The 22,015-nt window shown below is 40.9% G+C and overlaps 1 protein-coding gene across 2 annotated transcripts in view; it reads left to right on the forward strand.

Annotated features, from left to right (window-relative positions):
• Positions 1-22,015, forward strand: part of man1a2 (mannosidase, alpha, class 1A, member 2) — a 109,957-nt gene that overhangs the window by 71,145 nt on the left and 16,797 nt on the right. For both annotated transcript variants that reach the window (XM_046403060.1, XM_046403061.1), the window contains exons 6-9: positions 236-316; positions 14,224-14,318; positions 16,190-16,313; positions 16,467-16,560. In XM_046403060.1, the coding sequence (XP_046259016.1) occupies positions 236-316; positions 14,224-14,318; positions 16,190-16,313; positions 16,467-16,560 (394 nt within the window). The remainder of the gene's footprint in view (positions 1-235; positions 317-14,223; positions 14,319-16,189; positions 16,314-16,466; positions 16,561-22,015) is intronic.

Consider the following 22,015-nt stretch of genomic DNA (forward strand, 5'->3'; position numbering starts at 1 on the left):
TTCTCAACCTGCGTGTTTCCTGTTTTGTCAGAAGGTTTTACAAACCAATAGACACCAGGAAAAGAGATGAGACGAAACACAATCTGTGTTTGTAGTACAAAAACACCCGAAGGAGCTCATAATAATAAAAAAAAAGTCCAAAAGGAAGTAGGATAAAATTAAAAAAAAAAAAATAAGCAGAAGCACGTGTTTTCCTGTCTGATTTTTTTTTTCCCTATGCTCTCTTGTATCCCAGAATGCCGAAGTGTCCGTGTTTGAGGTCAACATTCGTTTCATAGGAGGACTGCTGGCTGCCTATTACCTCTCTGGACAGGAAGTAAGTGCTCGTTTTTGTGTGTTTGCAAGCGTATGAGTGAGAAGCATTTTGCAAATGGCAGAAACTTGATGAAGCGACGTCGTTCTCCTGAAGAGCGCAAAGAGTGTAAAGAAGGGATACAGATTTAGAAGCTGGGATGCTTTTTGTTCATCCACTCATCCGTGTTGTATTTTTTTTTCCACCTCTACACTTCCTCCTCTCATCTATCCTCTCCTCTGTTTCCATTTGCCAGCAGGTAGCTTTTGGCTATCTAGCCATGTGTCTCTCTTTTTCTTTTCTACTGTATTCTCTATCTATCTCATTTAGTCCAGCTTTACCGGCTATGTAATGTTCACATTGTAATGGGAGCAAATACATTAAAAATGTGTTCAGTACAACGCCCACATCCACTGTGCTCTCTGTTATAATGTTATGTATTTTCTGCAAGTGCTGGCCAACAGATTGCTGAGTGAACCTGTGGTTTGTAGTCAGACGTTTCACTTAAAACACTGTCTGAAAATGAACTGATCTGCGGTATCAGCTTGATGAGCTCAGCTCACAGTAACTGGACTGGGGACTGAATAAGAAGTTTGTAAGAAAGATAGAAAGAAAACATCAGGTAATAATGTAAAGTCCTTACGAAAAATAACAAAGCATGAAGCCCAAACACATGAAGCAAATGACCAGTGAAAGATGACCTCATCACCTCCAAACCAAAGTTTGGCTTCTTCCCACGAGCAACGCCCCCACCAATTAAAATGCACGTTAAACTTTGCCTGACCACAAAGAGCAATGCAATTGTGCGTAGGTTTTTTGAAACTGTTGAACATGGATTTTCCTAAATCACTCTGAATAACAGCATAAGCTAAAGAGGCTTCCAAGCTAAACTTAATGTCACTGTAATTCTCCGCTCTCTCCCTCCTATTGGCTCGCCCGATTCCACCTCCTGCCCCCAAAAATCAAACTCAGTCATTCATCAGAGCCCACTCGAGCAATAATTGAAGCAGTGGGTGGTGGGGAAAAAGGAAGGAGATGGAGCATGGCAGGGCTCAGTGGAGAGACAGTGATGGAGGGAACATAGAAGAGGGTGGAGGAACTACTGCGACAGGACAGTGAGGATGAGTGGAGGGTGTGTGAAGGTGACGGTTACAGATAAAGAGATGGGAGTGGAGAATGAGGATGATAAATGGCCAAAGGGGGAGAAAAGCAAGTGAGACCCATTCTTCACTCTCATTGGACATGTCCTTGAGCAAGGCACTTAACTCCTCAACTGCTCCTGTCAACCAGCAGCAGAGTAAATGGTTGTTACTGGGCAGCTTCCCGGGGGATGTTGTATGTAAAAGCGAACGGCGTGAATATGAAGCTTTGCCCACTCCCTATATAGATAGAGATTTTAAAATAACGAGGGGGAGTGAATCACAGAGAAACGGGGAGGGAATGGTAACAAGAGACAACCAAAGAAGAAGCAGGGGCTGAAAGAAGACATTAGTATTTAAGCCTGTGGGCGGAGAGGAAACAGAGAAGGGAGAGAGGTGAAACAAGTTGAAAAGAAAGAAGGATTGAGAGATGCAACCACAAAATCAAACAGATGTATGGACAGATGGGGTGCAGGTTTAAGTAGGGAATAAAAAATGAACACACCAGAGCAGCGAAAGTGCAAAGTATGGAAGGAAGAGTGGACCTGCTTCTGTCCTCGGTCCAAACTGAGAGATAATAAACCACAACTTCAACAACAGGATTATTCCCAGTCCAATTTACAGTAACTAGACGTTGTAGCTCTCAAAACTGATCTCTACTGAATAGTTCGCTCTTTCTTCTGCATGATCTTAGTCCTCTCATTAACTCATGTAAGTGTTGTTTTACTGGCTGTGTGACATGAGAAGAACTAGACTCCAGAAACCTGGAGAAGGGCTGAAATTTAAATGCAGAAACACAGAACACTCAGCAGAAAGCAGCCTGAAGAGAAACAGAGTGAGCCAGAGAAAAAGAGTTAAGAGGTGGAGATCAGCATTCAGCAGGAGGTGTTGTTGCTCTGAGAGTGGAGGCCAAGCAGCAGTGATGGATTGTGTTTACTGTCCCCAGCTTTCTTCTCTTGTCTCTCTTTCTGTTTCACCCTCTTTCTCAAATGTCCTCACCACCTTCTCCTCACTTTCATACTCTGTCTTCTGTTTTTCCTCTCCTCTCTCCATCTATCTGCACTGATCTCCTTTCTCTCATCCCAGACTGCTAATCCTCCTCGTTATTCTGTCCTTTCTTCTTCTTCTTTTCATTTTCTTCCCATATGTTCCTCCTTCCACCCTTCCACATTAGTTTAGCTTATCCTCGCCTCCTTCCTTTTCTCTTGTCTGTTCTTATTAAAGTGTGTTTCTCAGCTGTCCTCTCATTCCTCATTTCCCTCCTTTTTTCGTCACTCAGATCTTTGTTTTTAATCTGTCTTTCTCCTCATTCCTCTGCTCGTTTGCTGCCTTCTGTCCTCTATTTGTCATTTAGGCTTTCTCCTCATTCCCCCTTTGTCATCTGTCCTTTGTATTATTTTCTTCTCCTTTTCCTTCCCTTTCTTTTGTTGCTTTTCTCATTTTCAGTCTCCGCACCCTTCCTCTCTTTCTCTACTTTCTGTATTTTCTCCACTTAAACTTTGGCCTACATTTCTAACTTTCTTAGCTCTATCTCTTCCTCAGATTTCTGGCTTTTGTCCTCCTCACTCCACACATTTTTAATTGCTGTAGTTGCTGCAAGTTGTTATCCTCCCCCTTTTCTAAAAATTCACTCTTCTCCCCAACTTTCCTGCTTTCATCTGTGTTCCTTGTCTTTCACTTCCTCTCCACCTCCCTCTTACTATATTCTCCTCTCCTCTTGTCCCTCTTTTCCTTTTTTCCTTTATCTCCTCTCTGTCTCTGAGGAAACTCTGTGACTCACAGCCCACATTTCACAGTGTTAACATCATTTGAAATGCTAAAAACTTAAGGAATTACCATAACCTAGAAAAGCAAGTTTTCCTATTCTATGTATTTTTCCAAACATTCAGTATAGAAAATCAGTTTTATGTTCTACTTGGACACATTGCATGTCTCGTCTTCGTGTGGGGTTGACGTTTGATTTTAGATTTAAGCTCTATACTTGCAAAATGGAAGTAGTACAAGAAGGTCTTGTACAAACAACACTCTGGTGCATGGTTCTCTAGTTTCTGAAATAAAGTATAAAGAAATCAATCCGTGCGTATGTGTGACTTGTTACTGAGAGCCAGCATCAACTAAAAGCAGTTAAGGAATGTAAAGTGAGTTCCACATACGCTGTGAGAATACTGAACATCAGCTGCAGCAGGAACCACGATTGTTGTTAATATTACAATGAAACCACCTTAGCTGCATGCTCATAGTAATATAAGGCAAGCTATCTAGGCTAGCTAATTATCTCAAAGCAACCTAATGTAAAACTTGTCATTTTGTGTGATTTGGCACAAAAAAGGTGTCATACTGTGGAACTACTTCTGGAGAAATTTGTGATGTTTTTGTCTTTAACCACACCTTTGTTTTGGGGCTGGTTAAGCCTCCATGAACTTTCACAGCAGAGGGAGGTAGAGGGGAGCTCATGATAATTTACCTCTGCTATGCAGTGATAAATGAATCTATGAAATCAGCAGCTACTTTCTACTTTTTTTGACAGGTAGAGAAAACTGATAAAAGAGAGAGACAAACCACTCCAACACAGAGAATCTCTTTTAATCATCAAGCCCAGTGTTTTGTCCATATTACTTTTTGTTCTGGCAGCTATTTTGCTGGGGTTTTTTTTTCCTCCTCTTGAGTGTTTTCTGTGAAAACCTGCAGCTCATTAGCACACTGATGTGTTTATTTTCCTCTTTTAAATACAGAAACTAGTCACGGCATGCCCGCATTTAGTTTGGTGTTCCCCTTCCAGCCTGACACAGTCTTCTCTGATTGTTACAACAAATGCTATGATGCAGCTCAGAGGACTGTGGGCTGCAGAAGTGTTCTGTATACAGATGACTATGCTGGCTAGTGATGTCAGTGAAGTGGATTGTGGAACTGTATGTGTGTCACTGTTTTGTTAGAGGAACAGTGGCTTTTATTAATGTTTCACACAGTTTACTGAATGGAACTTAACTGTAAAGTAACTGAGAAACTGCAATAGTAATTCTTTTGTCATCTTACAAGAACTACACTTGTTTACTCTCTTGATAAATGTCACATGAGAAGATAAAGATTTTACTCTCTGGGAAAGTCATGCAGGTGTGCAGTGAGTCCTGAACATGTTTAGCCTAGTTTAGCACAAAAGAGGAAGCAAGTTTTCTCTGTTACTGGTGAAACAGTCCACATTACAAACACTCCAAAGGTGTTTTGATGACTTTGTTTTTGTGTTTACAATGTTCAGAAACAGAAAATAAAATATTGTACTTTGGCAGCTGTTGGCTTGCTCATCAAGGCTATATTTTAACCAAAATCTAAATCCATCTCAGATTTCTCCGTATCCTAATGAGGTCCTCCAAGAAGGAGGAGCTGCCTACATGAAAGTTGTATTTAACAGGAACAGCATGACGTTGAACAAGTTGATCTAGTCAATCTTTTTGAACTAATTGACCAAAAGCTTGTCAGGAAAAATGTGGTTATGTCTCAAATGTGTTCACACATGAAATATTTTTTCGTCAAGTCGCCAAAACAAATCAGTGACTGCACATTTTACTGCTCTCAGGAAGTGATCTCCGGCTTCCCAAGATGTTTAACACCAGCGTTTCTGTAAAACTGAAGAAATATGTGACTATGCCCCTCTGGGAATTGAACCAGCACTTTCAAGAATTTGTTTTTTTAAGAGGAATATTAACCTGACATGAAAGCCTTTTTCTTTTGATACGGAAGAAACACAGGAGAGACTTGCAACTGAAAGTGACTGATCATCACCTCTCCGTTGTACTTTGCACGACTTGCACCTGACTTGACAGTAAGTTTTCAGTCCCAGGCCCAACATGACTGTTACCATTACCAGTGCTGTTTACTGACTACAAAGTTATCTTTCATTCAGTGCTTAAAATTCAATCACTGAGAGAGCCTTTTAAAATCGAAGGGCTCACAGCCCAGGAATATACTTTCATATTTTTCCTCCACATTGCCAAAGGTTGAACTCCCTTAGCTTTAAGTTTTCCTTTTCTGTCTAATTTGCATGTGACGAGGGAAAGATTATGCTGGACATTTTGTCCTTCTTCCTTCAGACAAACAAAAAAAGGATACAGACCAGAATGACAGTGATGATTCAAGCGAGGAACAGCAGATTGCCCAGGGAAGCAAGAAGATCAGGGGAGCAAGCCGAGCCCTTTAATGTAGCATAAAGAGAAGAGAACATCTAAAACAAAAGAGTCTGCCGGCATAAACACTACAACACAAGCACCCTTTAGACAGATGGAGAAGGGATGGGAGAAGATAAAGAGATGGAAAATGACTGACAGAGCTGAAACAGCAAATGAAGGGAATGGTGGCAGAGAGACAGAGGGACAGAGCTAATGATGGTGATGGAAGAAAAACGGGAGAGGACGAGAGGAAATTAGAGGGAGAACAGAGGAAAGGGCTTAAGGTGTCAAGGGAGGAAGAGAGCAGGAAGGAACTGCAGAATGGACATCTGCGAGAGATGGATGCAAAACACAGAGTTTCAGGTGGAGAGAGAGATGATGATAGCAAAACCAAAATTGTTAAGATCAAAATGGCAAGAAAATAACATAACTATAATAACAAGTCTGTTTACATGCCTTGTATCTGTACCACCAGGAATTTCTGTCAGTGTGGCTCCTTCATCCTCCGGGTTATCTCCATGTATGTCTTTCATTAAGCTATTTTTTTTCCTCTCTCTGTCTGCCTGTGCTGTGATATAGAGCTATCTGCCATTCAGAGATTGGTGACTGCAGTCTGCAGTATATACACTGGCAGTCTGTTTCATCTCATCAGGGAACATTTGATTCCCTCCCATATTTTTTTTTTTTTTTTTCTCCAAACACCAAACCCGTTTCAACAAATTCAGGATATCGTACTCTCTCTGACTGACTGCCACTATGCTGCTGCTCAGCATGAAGGCAAAGAGGCACACGTGGGATAAAAGCAAAGAGTGGGATTGGTTAGCATTGGGATCACTCTGAATGTGATGGCTTAGTGATCCTCTAATGTAAGGCATCAGTGAAATTCAACACAACGTGTCAGGCAGTGCAAAGGAGGTGGAACAGTGAAAGGCTGCCTGCTCAAGGGGGTGCAGTCTGGAGAATAGTTTCCAAAAATGTGCACTCCGCTGTTTGGTTCACCCCGTGCTTTGCTTTATTTTAGTATCATTAGCACGTACAGTAGGAGTAAATACACTGTTCAGTTGTTGACATATTGAATGGACTGCAGCAGCTCAGTTAACCTCTAATATCAGTGAACATTTAACTCGTGAAGTACAACATTAAAAATAAAACGGCATGTTTAAAAGGTGAATTGACAATATAAATACGAAAGTCTTTTGTTGATCAGACAGTCAGGCTGAATAAGCAAACCACAACGTTTTGACATTCTTGCCAATAAGAGATCAGCGCATATTGAGGCCATCCCAGTTGTTTCGAGCAACTGTTATCTGTCTTCCCATACGAATCCTTTTCCCCTTTGTAGATAGTGCTGTGATGAAATGCACAGTAACTAGCTGCTGCTTTGCCAGCAGGCAGCCACTCACACAGTGAGAGAACGAGCAAAAACCAAGGTGGTGTGAAACGGGAAAGAAATTTCAAATTCTTCAGAGCTTTAATGAATTCTACTCTGCAGACAAATAGCTTACCATGCCTATACAAACCAAACTTACGTCTTACTTAAAATGTAATCATTTGATTCAACCACATAGCAAAAGTACAAAGTCGCATAGGGAGGAGAGTCTGAAGGTCAAAGAGGTTAGACAGTCCAAACGAGTAATAAGTCAGAGAGGTGTGGAGAACAGAGGGAAATGGATGCAGAGAGGGAAGAGGACAGAAAAAGAGTGAGAGATTTCTGGAACAGAGATGACAAGCAGAAAGATGGGAAATGGACCATGCACTGCATATAGAAAAAGAGTGGGGATAGAGGCTAAGAGAATCAAGTTAATGAGGGAAAGAAGAGAGTGATGTACAGTGGGAAATGAAGGAAGAGATATCTCCTCATGAGTTAAGAGTGAAGCAAATGCAGATGTATAGTAGTAGTTCATTTAAAAGTTGGACTTTTCATTTGCTCAGGAATTGCTGCACTTCAGGACTAATCAGCAGACTCACAGATAAGCTTACATCCAACTACAGCTATAATAAGCATTTATTTTCCGACTGACTGTGTCCTGCACTGGACATTTACACTCAACTCAAACTAATGGCTAATTTCTACATACACTTCTGCTTCACTGCACACATGCCATCACCCGCCGCTCGCACTCTCACTGTCGCTTCACCACTCCTTATTTATTCACAAACGGCTGCTCTAAATGCTCTGTTTCTTAAAGGAAATACACTACTCTGGTAACACTATTCTTATTTATGGAGAACGGCTGATAACTGCTTTGGTCTTTTCACTTCTCCTACGATAAAAAGATAGGAGAGGCTGCTGGCTTGTGTCTGGCACTGAGCTCTGGCTAGCTTTAGCATTAGCTGCTTTTCCTTTGCTAGGTTCTCCAACTGGGCATGTTCAGCTGTGGAAACATGCCGTATCTGGTTAGATTTGTTGTTCCGAAAGTTTTCGTGGTCACTGGTAACGTTCAAGGAAGATAGTAACATTCGAGAACGGATAATTTAGAGGTCTAATGTCAAATGCACAAGAGGGTAGGTGGGGGCTTCCACCGCAGAACATCTTGCCACATTGGTTTCAGAGTCAGGAGATAGGACGCTGAAGGCTGAACAACCCCTCATATCTTTTTCAAGGCTTCACAAGTGCATCATTCCCATTAATGCCTAGTACAAAATATCTGACAGCAGCCTATGTGATGGCTCCAAATGAAGGCCCATAGAGATAATTTGGTGATGATTTTCACCATGGCAGTTCATCTTTGGGCCTCCTGTGTTTGATGCAGGGCCACTGCGTGCTAAACAATATGAACAAATTGATCTTCTGATTTTGAAGTGTCATGACAAGTATGGAAATGACACAGTAACCACACACACACACACACACACACACACACACACAGTGAGTGACTTAATCCTGTCTCTCCTGCTGGCCCTCGGGGCCCTTCTTACCAAGCAGGCGCGTTCAGCACATTTCACAGTCTGCCCCATAATCCCTTTAGGAGGCTCCATTACATGTCAGCAGTGGCCCACTGCATAGACCAGAGACTGTGTTTCTGCGCGTGTACTCTCTGTGTGCATGTCTTCTGTGTATTAGCAGATTCTTTATTGCAGCGGAAAAAAAAAATGCAAATCCCATTAAGTCATTAAGTCAAGTACTCAGAATTAGTCTTAGTTGTTTTTACACAGTGTTGTTTGTTATGGAGAATTTACAGGCATGAGAGAGTAAGTTGATTATTAGAATAATTCATATTATTATTAAAAGGTAAAAATTAATTATATATTTTTCTTTATTGGTATTAGCATAGTTAGAGACATCTAACTTTTGGCAAAAGGACACACTGATGGCGGGTGTCCAGATTTTCCAGTAGTTTTTAACGAGGCAGCATGTGACCACCTAGAGACAAAGTTCTGCACCCAATGTTTTTTTTTGTTTGTTTTTTTTTTTGTTTTTTTCTTTTTTGGTTTTTCGGAGTGCTCTACATTTCTCATTTTTGTGCAGCTACTCACAGTGCTTTGAGTAGAAAAATCTCAGATATTTTCAGGAAGGCGCTAGAGTTGTCACTGACACTGGTTTTCAGGCAGCCATTCAGATATTAAATGCAGCAGAACCATATATAAACCCATCACCCTGCTAAACAGGAACATTGTACAGAAGCTTTTTATGATTGAGTCTGTCTATCCTGAGTTGGAAAGGCTCACAAGACAGAAAAGCCCTTTTGTAGGAGCAGATTGGCCAAACACTGCTTTTATCACCCTACAAGTTGTAAGCTTGTGGTCCTGTGTAGTCAGCTATCTCCCAACATACCATTAAGTTAGCTACCTTGCAATGTCAATCAAAACTGACTTGTAGCTTGCCCCCAAGCACTCCGCCCGTGTCTTTTTTGCACGACAACAGCACCATGTGGACATTGGGCCTGAGGGGTTTATTTTCACAGGATTGTTACACTGCTACATTTATTCTTCAGATTGATTTGAAGCATGCACACACACACACACACACACACACACACACACACACAAAGAGAGCTCTTTGTGTATTGGTTCTTCATCTGATTATACTTGCAGTAGGATTTGTGCTGACGGTGGGGTGGAGTCAGAATGTAGAACAGCAGCACAGAGCTGACAGCTGGGATACTTTTTGATAGGAGATGGTTGGTTAAACTGCAGCTTTGATGAAATCTAATTATACATGGTTGAATACAAGGACCACCTAAACATAGCTGATAGGATTGAGTCAACAGTTCTGGATGTCTGTGTGCAAAAGTAACGTGAGCTTGTGTTAAAGAGGACGTAACTTTAGTGATTGCGATGGAACAGTTTGCAATTGGCTACTTGTTTGTTTGTGTGTGTGTTTTGTCCTGTCTTTATGTGACTTTTATTTAATTGGACACACTTTATTGTGTGTGTCTCTGTCGTATCTATCAGAGCCTCCTCTGCTTTACAGCGATCTATGTCTCTCCCAGCCACTCACAGCTTACAAATTATATCCTCATGTGTAATAACCGGATCATTGGCTGAGTTTAGGACGCGTTTGAGTGGCGGATTACAGCTCTCCCTGTCCCTGGGACGTTACATCGATGTACCATTTGGCAGACAGTTTCATCCAAATCTCTTTACGGGACCACTGCGGGCATTTTTAGCATGGCTGGTCCCAGTAGGAGTCAAACAACTCACCCAGGCAGTGTTAATGTCATTCTCCATCAGGAGAGACACAAACACAGCCTGAGTCCCCCTCTAACCTCCTCGTTCCTCCTGCCACACTCTAAGTCTGCTGTCTGGGAATTTGGCCCATGGAAGCAAACAATCCAGTGGCCTTGTGCTGCTGCTAATCCTTAAAGAGGGGCAGAATACAAAAAAGAATAAGAAATAGTTGTAGGAAAAGAGAGGCGCAATAGGGAAGTTGTTGAAAGATGGGAGGGATAGGGCAGTGCTACTGGGTGAAAAGAAAAAATAGAGAGAGAGAAGTGGAAACTGTATACGTGTATACAGTATTGTGGTTAGGAGGGATTATTGCCAGTTTCTTTATTTGTGTCTAGGGGTGGATGATGTGATGATTTTAGATCATGAACAACCTCGATTGTGTTGCAGTCTATTCTTCAGGCAAACAGATTGTGAAATTCAATGCCTTACGTCTGTTTCCAAACTTGACATAACTTGACACACACAAAACACATTGACTAGCAGATGCATGCTATGCAAGCAAACCATGACAGTGATGGAGCCCACTAGATGGCTACGCTGGTTGGATGAATTACTTCATGTGGTCCTTCTTTGGGTGATGTACTGTAAACAGCTCAATGTGAGTTATAGCTAGCAACATAGCAGCTGAGGAGCTTGTGCTAAATATGAAATGCTCTTAGAAAGAAGATTGTGTTTTAGTAGTGAAAGTAGAAAAGTTCATTTCCAATCTGCCTCATAGTTGTACAGGGCATTTCAAAACTGAGAAAATAAGACTGGAATTTAGATTGTGGTTAAACAGATCGCGATGTTATTTTTAGGACAGATCTCCAGCACTGACTTGTGGTGAGACTGTAGCTGAGTATCGGTTCCCATTACCAAAATAATACATGTGCTATGATGCCACACTTAGAAGAGTTCCACAAAATCTTTGTTACTATCTGAAAAAAGGTGGCCACTTCTTTTCCTGTAGAAGTCACAAATGGACAACAATTTGATTTAATCAGAAATCTTACCAAAAAACTAAGCCAGGTTCTAAGCAGGTGAGCAGATAAGTTTGAGACGTGACAGTTACTGTGCTACAGAAGGAATTATTCATGTTTGGTCAACATAGTAATACACACCTACTGTATCTACTTATGTCTAACATCAAGACTTATATACATCTAAGGGAAATTAAATGATCTAATTAGGAGACACAAAACTCAGTCAGAGCCTATATATTTGCATGGGATTGTAGTTCCTGGAGAAGAACATGCCCGGTTACACACGGGAGTGGCTGCTTGGTAGACAAACTGAAAATCAACACACACAGTTTACCTACAATTTTGCACTGTAGTTGGCAGCATATTGTCTGTCCTCAGTGTGTTCACAGCAGATGCTGAACAGTGTGTTTGGCCACACGAGCAACAACAGACAGTGCACCACTGGGCTCAAGTGTGATAGTTCTCCATAGTAATATAAACAAGTTAAGGAAAATCTACAGGCTCTAATGAATCAGACTTTTCTCAGCAGGCTTACTTCCTTTAACCACTAACAATGCCGACCTTGTTTCTATGTGAGTCTTGTTTGCTTTTCCCTGAGAGAAGTCTTTTCTTTTATCCCTACCTGTACCTGAAAGCACTGGAGGAAGATGATCATTCTCAGCTGTAGACTTTTATGTGTGGCTACCTCCTCTGAGGGATCATTTAGGGTCCTGTCTCTGCTTGATGACATCAGCAGCAGGACCGGCAATAAAATGCAATGGAGTTTGTTAAGGGCCTCAGTGCAGCCAGCCGACTACGAATCAATGGAGGGATTTATGATGACTGGGCATGCATTCTCTCTCTCTCTCTCTCTCTCTCTCTCCCTCTCTCTCTCACACACACACACACACACACACACACACACACGCACGCACACACAGAGCATCACACTTAAAAGCTTAGAAGACCGTCACATGCACTTCAACAACCAGATGCTTTTTTCAAATCTCTTCAAATCAAATGCTGTACATATTATCAGTCTGAAGTGAACCATGGGAATAGAGGGCACATTATGCACAGTGCTTTACTGTTACTGTTCTGTCCCCACCCATAGCCAAGTAGCTAATGCTAGCTTCTCAGCTGTCTACAGATTCTGATGTGTCATGTTTTACGAGTTAGGCTTTTGTAAATAACTCCTGACTAACATTTCTCTTTTTCCATTCTTGTTCTTCATATCCACCTCACAGTCAGGCCTATCTCTACATCTATTTGTCCGCTTGGTTCTCTCTCCATCTTTGTCTCTTTCTCCCTCTCTCTCTGTCTATGTCTGGAATCATCCTATGCTTAACGCCATTGTTTGACCTCCCAAGTCCTCTGTAAGATGTCTCACTGGCTGCTTAAGTATTCTGCAAACACCAGCATGTGTTACTGCTCTCTTTTACTTAGTGAGACAGCAGGAATTTTCCATAGATCTAGTCTCTCTATAAAACTGCTCGGCCCTGACAGATTGCATTGATGAATCAGCCTCCGTCTGCCCCTTGTTCAAGTGCTTTTCTCTGTGGTGCTGCTTTGCCTGACTGCTGTCTGCAAGTCCCCTTTTGTGCATTTATCTCACAGCTGTCCTTCAAAAGTAAAATATACAACACAAATTAAAAAAAAAGAAAAAAAAAAAAGGCAAGCTCTGACGGTCTTGAGTCGTTCACTTTTAGTTTAGTTAGTTAGTTAAGTTAAGTTTATTTTTGCCATTTTAGAAGAAGGAAACACTGGATTTTGTTTTTATAAAGCAGTGAAGCAAAAGTTTTTGGTAGTTATGCACTTTTTTCTTATCATTGGCTCCATGAGTAAAAAGATTCTATTTTGATCTCTTGGCACCTTTGGGTTAATTGTTTTAGTTGGGTAAAGATTTTCTTCAGCACCTGACTGCCATGTTTTCATCTGTGTCACTCTTGCATTCTTATCAAGCAGCTCTTACAATAAGTGTACCACTGCGTTTGTTACATCAATGAATATACTTTATTAATATTGGCAATTCGCCCTGTGGATAATTGGATTTTATGTGTTTGCTGTTTGGACATTGTCGTGGAGCTTAGAAACGACACCAAGCAAAGAAAACACACATCCCTCTACCCTCTGTGTATGAGAATGGTGGTAATAACTGTTAATTAAATTTTTGCGGGTGTTCTTTGATAGTCATATGAGAGAATTAAATCCATGATTGTGAAGACTCAAAGTCGCAAGGTTTGAGGTCTTTCACTCTTTGGTAGAGCAGCATGAGGAAACAACATTAAGATGACTAAAATAACAACTTATTTTCTGTTTGCCTTCAGTGTCAGTGTGAGTTGCCTGTTTTCTAAGCAGACACAGTCCACGGTTACATCTCTTAGCATATGCCCATATGCAATGAGTGCAGCAGCAGAATAACCTTAATTTCCTTTTATCTTTTTGATTGGCATTGTGAGAAAAGAACAAAAGGCTGCAGCAGATTTTTTTTTATCTGCTGAATGAGCACCAGAACTTGTGTAATCTCAAAAACAAACACGTCAATTTCTCTCCTTCAGTCTGTAAATTAGACACCAGTCATGATAATGGAAATCCAACTCTGACTGTGTACTTTGGTATCTCACTCTGCTCAGTCAGGTTAGTTTGACCTCCCAAGTTTTTCTTGATGACATCCCAGTGTTATTCTGCAACATTTCATATTACTGCAGCACAGTTTGAACGGAGGTGTTTGCATACATTAGTCTGGCAGTCCCTCCATAAATCTGTTTCGGCTCTGACACTTTGTGGCCATCATTTAGCAAGCGTTTGTCTCCCGACGTCTCACTCTGCCGACTTTGCCTTCATCCTGCACTTGTTTGGTTGTTGGCAGTTGTTTTATGCTTGTACCTGTCAGCCATTTGAGAAGAATATTAAACAGGGAAAGTTGATGAACTGCAGAATGTGAGTGAACATGATAAAATTATGTTTTCTCTCATCCTCTCTCTCCATCCCCATCCCTCCCTCCCTCCCTGCCTCTCCAGGTATTTAAGATGAAGGCAGTCCAACTTGCTGAGAAACTGCTTCCTGCCTTTAACACCCCCACAGGAATCCCTTGGGCTATGGTCAACCTTAAGAGGTCAGTGACACAAAGCACCCCACTCCCCCACACCCGTCTGAGATAAATATCAAGTGGGATGTGCCGCTCAATATCACTTACAGTTGACCAAGCAACTAACCTGGAAAAAACTCTGGTGTGAAACTGGGGAGACTGGGGGCAAGATTGTTCCTCAGTGCTGCATCAAGTTTATCTTTTTTTCCTCCTTCCTTCAGATCTTTCAACAGACGAAAAATATCGGTTATAGGTTATTAACATTTAAACCTGTAATAGTTAAATTTTTGCTCACTTGGATCAGTGGAAACTAGCTGTAAACTGTATGTGGTTACACTGGCTATACAGGATCTTTAATTGACCCTTTGCTAAGTCCTGCCCCTCCAATGCAGACTTGCCAGTCATCTGCCAGCTCTGACCAGGGTCTGTCAACTGTCCGCCTGTACTCCATAGACTTTCAGACAGTTGTTTCACATTTTCTTCATTTTCAGGCTGGCCTCAAGCTCGTCACAGTTAAACATTGTACCTGGGACATGATAGTGATACTCATTACCTTGAGGAAAGAAATATGTTTCTTTTTATTCTTTAAATCAATCATTAACTAGCACCTCTGCGCTACGCTAGAATACTGAACGTATAGACATGCTGCTTTTGCGTTATTGTAACACTAAATAAACACCCACCCTGCTTTACAGGGACAGAGCAACAGGCAACAAGATCTGTCGATTTTCTTGAGTAACTTAGTCAAATTTGTGGAATTTTTTTAACTGGATTTTTTTTGGTGCTTTGAATCCTGAATTAGTTTTCAAACTTCAGTAATCGTTGATAAACCTGACACGTGTTAAATTTTTCACACATCCACAGTCTTTTCCGTACATGTTTACTTTTCTTGCTTGATTAGAGCTCTTCGCAGACACATACAAACTGTGCTGCAAGGGTAGGACAGCTTCACCTTCACTATTCTTATTATTACATATTTTGCTCACCTTGTACAACCCTTATTCCAAAAAAGGATAGGACACAATGTAAAATGTAAATAAAAACAGAATGCAGTCATTTGCAAATGTGATGTGTGTTACCATCGGTCATTTTACAAGTTGTTCCAAAGCTGAACCTTTCCAGGATACCCCTGTCCCATCTTGATTGAAATGTGTTGCAGTGATCAAATACACAATGAGCATATATTTACTAAAATCAGTGAATCTGATGAAGTAAAACAGTTCCACTTTCATGTCATAGCCTCAGCCTTAAGTCTAACATTGCAAAATATTTTCATCCATTTCTGTTCCTCTTATTGGTTTCTACTGCCATTATTTCACTTCATTGTACTTGTGAAGAGAGCAAGAAAATGTGCGTGTGTGAATCAGTTTACTTATTCATCAAATGAAATCGTGAAATAAGATTGCTGTATAAATCTGTGGACTATTTGGTTGCTAAGCACTCTGGGCTTGGTGTGTAAGTATATGTTGAGTGTGTGTGAGATTAGCGTCCTGTTGACAGGTTGTCGAGGGTGTGTGTTGAGCAAGTGAGAGCCTCCTTTTCACAAGGTAACTGTAATTAGTTAGAGAGCAGGCGCATTGTGTTTTGTCTTAATCTGCCACTCGACAACACACACACACAAGTGGCACGCCTTTTCGCTTGATCAGTCAAACCAGGTGACTCACACACAGGCACACGTCTGCAAGTTGCTCATGTAAAGCTGAAGCCTCCTGTGTAACATATGGTCATCCCACTCTTTCCATTTCTTTCTCTGTTTTTCTGCTTTTCTGTCTCACTCTCCATCACATCAATCTGTCACCTTCCATGATTGACTCTCTTCTTTCTGTTCTTGTCCTCTGTCTGTCCCTCTCTCTCTCTCTGTCTGTCTCTGTCTTCACCTCTCCTCACCCCTCTTCCAGTGGTGTTGGTCGTAACTGGGGTTGGGCGTCGGCAGGCAGCAGCATCCTGGCTGAGTTTGGGACTCTCCACATGGAGTTTGTTCACCTCACCTACCTGACAGGAAACCCGGCATACTACCAGAAGGTAGACGTCGTATTGTCTGTGTGTGTGTGACATTTGTAGAATGTCGTTTTACATGTTTTATTTCCTTTGTAATATCTAAAACTTTTTTTTTTCTTTTTTTTTGCAAATGGTGAATAAAATTACTACTTATTTTTTGTCTGGTGTTGATCACAGGTGATGCACATCCGGAAGCTGCTAGCCAAAATGGACAGACCCAACGGGCTCTACCCAAACTACCTGAATCCTCGCACAGGTCGCTGGGGCCAGCGTGAGTACACCTTTTGGTTTACTTCGATGAGAGGAGAAAACCGCAGGATTTGCATCAAAGCGTTTTATTCGGGAGTCACTCTGCTTCACATTAAAAACATTTGCATGTACTGCTATGGCATGAACATGAACATGTAACTATAATAACTTTTAATGTAATGTAATAAATTTGATTATTAATTTTATAAAGATAATAATATGCCATGATTGGATCCCTGATTTACAAGCAACCCATAACAACAGCCAAACTTGTCGTATGAGCTTCAGAAATCATGTACTAGAAGTGCTATAATGAGGAAAAGGAGAGATCAAGAGTAAGTGAAGGAGAAAGGAGAAGAACGGATCATCTTTAATGAGAACAAATTGAAGTGAGTAGAGGAAGATGGAAGAGGGGGAGCACAGTATTCGTGGTATATTGATTAGATTTTGGCAGTGTGCCCAGGGAAATTAACAGCTCACTAAGTTAGATAGGCATTGGCGTGACACACTATTCTTGCTCTGAAACCCGCCATTTCCGCTACAAGTCACAAATATATAATTAAAGCTGAAGAGACAACCTGTGTGTCGGTTAGCTACACCTGTAATCATTTTGTATTTCACTCAGCTTGACATGTGGTGATGGACAAACAACCAGTGTAATTGGGGTCACGGTTGAAATGCCAACGTTAATTTAAAGGCAAACGTGTTGAACATGTTTATTTGAAGAGTTTTGGACACTGTTGTTGCTTCTCCTGTCTATAGCATCTGTGAAAGGATTCATTCTTTTGAATATGAGTGATAGGAGACAAAATTAGCTGTCCTGGTTTTCCACAAAAATGAATTTTAAATTTAATCCGAAGTCAATACGAGGCTTGTGTAGTCCGATCTCTGCAGGAAGTTACAGCAGGAAAACACTTCATGGAAAGCACAAAGATGGACGTTTGTTGTTTTAAGAGACTTGAAAAAGTGTGATCCAATCCTTAATACCACAGTGAAATTGGAGATGTCAAAATCCTTTTGTAGAGAAAGGAGCAGAATCATAGTTCCAGATTGCGAATACGGTCATATCTTAAAACGCTGGCTTGTGCTTACGTGATGACACATAGATTGGGCTGATGCGCCACACGTTATTTTCATGGCTGAGTTTGTCTAACCTACAGCTGCTGTCAATCCTTTGGTTCATTTTCCAGACGTCATCTCAGAATCTAATCTACATTTTCTTTTAATGCACGCAGTCTGAGTGTTGATATTTTTCCTCTAACATTACTTGGGATATTTCAAGTTATCATCCAAGCATTTGCAGAATATTAAAGATTCCTTTTTGTTTGTTTGTTAAACAATTCAGAGGGGAGAGTTTTGAACCTGAGGACAAAAATGCTGGATGACATAACATTCCCACAGAATGCTGAAATACTGTGGATGTTGAATTATTCCTTTTTGTGCACATTTCCCTTAGAAGTAAATATTTATTGAACTGAGCGATCAGATATGACTATGTGCTCGGGTTTACTCCTTAGTTTGGTGAAAGGAAATGAAAAGATGAAATCTCTTTAAATTTATACCGTGGATATACTGAATATGCTGTGTTGTTTTCATTTGTCCAGGGGATTGAGTTGCTACTTAAGACAGTGCCATATTAAATCTGTTTGGTTTCACAACACTCCCAGGTAAATGGGATATGGCCAATACACATACATAGACTACGTTCAGAAAATGCTGAACTTTTACTATACTTGTTTTCTCTCACGACTGCTGTGGTCTGGAAAGATGAAGTCTCTGTTTGATTTGTTTTTCTTGTCAACAAACCAAATGAGGAGCACTCGTGGATGGATAGATAAATGGAGGAGCTCATTAACGGATGGATAGGTGGCTTGGCAGTCAGACTGATGCACTTGTAAGTGCACAGACTTTGGGCCAATAGCAGGGAAAAATAAAGGGACAGAACAAGGAAGGAAGGCAGACTGATTGATGGACAGATGAGTATATTAACAGATGGATGGTTATTTGGCGATCTGCATGACTGGGCAGGTGATGATGGATGCTTCATGTTTATTTCTCTGTTTGTGTGTGAGTCAGGGCGTGAAACATTTAGTTCTTGTTTTTGAATGCAGTGTGTGTCTGAATGTGTCTTTGTGAGCCCACAAACAATATCTCTACGCACATACACCACACCACCTTAAATCTACTTGCACGTCACTGTGTGAAGGTGTATTATGGTCTCAAACCTGTGCACTTTATTCACACATCAACCAGGTCAGCTGATTACAGCATAGCAGCCCTGGTACAATTAAGGTCAAAGCTACCCACAACCAACCTGTCCTGCATGGAGAGGCTGCTTGAAACAGTTAGGAGGAGGGAGGGAGTTAGGTGAGAGATGCAGTTAATGAGTGTAAAATTCCACACAGGGCTCAGAGCAAAAATCTCCTTAAATATTGATAAAGTCTTGTTAAATAACGAATGATGAGGCAAAGGTGCCGTTGATAGTGAGAAAACCATTTTCCTCATTGCAACATGTTTCCAGTTTATTCATATGTTGATCATGTCCAGTCATGCAACATCTGTGCCACTGTCTGCTGTAGATTATTTGCAGGTGCCTGCAGTTTGAACACTTTTGCAGTGCATCCAGGGGAAGGGGAGAAAAAAAAGATGAAGCTGATAACAAGCAGAAAAAAATGCAACATCCTCACAAACAGCTGCATTAACCACAATAGACACAACACACAGAACAGAACAATTGTTGATGTGTTTTGCAGTTGATTTAAGGGTTTGTTTAAAGCAGAAACATAAATACCATACCATTTTGTAATGAAACTATTCTCTGGTCATACCCGTTGTCTCGATTCAAGAAGTTTATCCATCTCAAATCACACTGTAAAGCTTAGCAGTTCTGGTCAAATATGAACCAAGATTCTTTTACTGCACTGGCTGTTTTTCTCTTAAAATGTTTTAAAATCAGATTTTAGTGTACTCATTAGCTGGATAGTGACCAGCCGGCCGCCATATTGTTTCCTGCTTCGAAAAGAACGAGCCAGAGCCCTCAGTATGTTACCAACCAGCCAGAACAGTCTGGTTGTTTTAGGTTTTCTGCCTTTGAATAAAATTCCTCTTCCCATGTGTCACTATTGTAAAACAATATTAACATCTTTCTATTGCGCAGACAGCCCAGTTTTATGAGGAGAGCATCTTTCCAGTGGTGAAATACTTCTTCAAAGAAAGTGGAAGCTAGTTAACTCAGTTTACCACAACATGTTACTTTTTGTCTCCCCTGGATTATACTAACTATACTAATTTTATCATGGCAGAAAAATGAATGAACTTAAATTTTATTTTTATTTTATTTTTTTATAATGACACTTTAGACCAAGTAAGAACTCAAATTAAGACAAACACCAATGATAAATTGTATATGCTTATTTGTTGATTAGTTTGACATGACTAATGTTCAATCAGCGTAGGTTGACGCATTCAGTTGGGATAAGTGATGTTTAAGTGGTAGAACTTCAAACCCATAAAGACAGTTATAACTGTATTGCTTCTGTTGTTGAACTTGGTTTTAAAAGGCACATCAATATAGCAGAAACAAAGAACCTCTACAGGTGTTGTTCATGATGCCGTCATGAAATTATGATTATCATTCACAGATTCAGGAAATAGTAGTACATTAAAAGTCTCTTTTCGGTCAAACACGCAATGTGTCAAATGTGTTGTTGTTGTCCCACCGTGATTGTTATTTGCATATTTTTGAACACCTGTGTGTGCTGCAGAGTCAAACATCCATTTAAATTCGTTACAGGACTGTTTAGCGTGAACTTTGAGGACTGAGGAGAGGCAGCAGGACTGTCTGCTGTTAGATTTATGTGCACTGGTGTTTGGGCACAAAATGAACATGAGCCACCAGGCAGAACGAGCCTGCAGCTTCAGCTGCCGTGGCCAGTAAAAACCTCTACTTGGAGGTTTTGTAACAGTTGCATTGGATTGTAAAATTGAGAGTGCATTTTTCTCAACCTGTTCGTTGTCTCTCACTCCTGTTATGATATTTGTGTGTGTTATAATTGTGAACATTTGAGTATTGGGTGAGAAATCTGTGTAATGTGTGAAGTGTTTGAGGGGTAGAAACATGTACCGGGAGTGTGTGCAAATGTTTCACTGTGCGCGTCTTTCTTATTGTAAGTGTAGGTGTGTAGACGGTAGTTAAGCCAGGCTAATGAGGAATGAGGCTCAGCTCCTCTGTCTTAATGAGATCCTGCTGTGACTGACAACCTTATTACCACACACTCCTCTGTCTTACTCTAACACTGTGCTGCCTACGCGCGCACTCACACACACACACGCACACCACCCACTCCTGCTTTTTAGCCCACTCACCGACACTTTCTTTGCTCACACACACACACACACACACACACACACACACGACATGACAGTCTGTCAAACACTCCTTTGTTTCATCACTGGATTTTCTATATAGCCAACTTAATTAGAACTGAAACAGAAATCAGTCTGAATTGCAGCGTTGTGTTTTACTTCACTAACATACAGCCTGAATAAAGATAAAGTTAGAAGCAGTGAATTTCTTTCCTCCGTCTCCCAACATTAGGTAGATATGGCCTCAGGTTGCGTGTGCTTTTCTAACCTTTAGATGTCTTTCTGTAGCTTTATGATCAGAATTTCTATTGTCTGGTTTTGAAGAATCCATAATGTCCAGAATGTCTAGTTTTTGACTTCATCTTTTAGCCTAGTAGTCCAGTCCAGACTCGCTGTACTCTGTTTGGGAAGAGCTGCTGTTTTGTGGATTTTTAAGAGTAATAATTTCTGTCAGTCAACTTGTCAGAACAACATGCATACAGCAGTAGTGTTGATTTCAGCTGCTGTTGTTGTCAGTTTTGGGCAACTGTTCTGTTGCTTTTTTCTTTTTTTTTGGGCCCAGGTAAACGATGTCTTTATTCGTAACAGTTCCTGTGTTCAAAGCTGTTCCTGGCTCAGAAAAACAAAAATCTAGCCTTATTGTAGTTTTGCCTTCTTATTTTCCTGTCCGTTCCTTTTCTAGGTCTGCTCTCTGCTTTAAGTTGAAACTAGTTGATCCCGTATTGGCTTTTACTTAATATGGATTGAACACACCACTTACACACGGCCTATTCCTCACTGGTGCAAGTATTGCATAGAAACAAACTGTACTGTTGAACTCGATAACACACCCACACACAAGGAATTGTACCTCAGCACGTGATCTGTGTTTTAAATCGGGTTGTCTGACGACATGTCCTTGTGTACATGCATCTTAGTGTGTGTTTGTAGCTGCCTCTTCAGCAGACCCTGCCTGTGATTGACAGGCGCTCCCTGCATGACCCTGGTCCTTTGATTGTGAAGAGGAGTTGGGGGAATGTGTGTGTGGGAGTGGGAGTGAAACAGGAAAAGGTAGAAGGTTAAGGGAAAATGCAGAATAGACAAGGCAGGACTTGAATGAGCACTTCCTGTTC

This window comes from Scatophagus argus, chromosome 11 (assembly GCF_020382885.2).
Source record: "Scatophagus argus isolate fScaArg1 chromosome 11, fScaArg1.pri, whole genome shotgun sequence".
NCBI lineage: Eukaryota > Metazoa > Chordata > Actinopteri > Scatophagidae > Scatophagus > Scatophagus argus.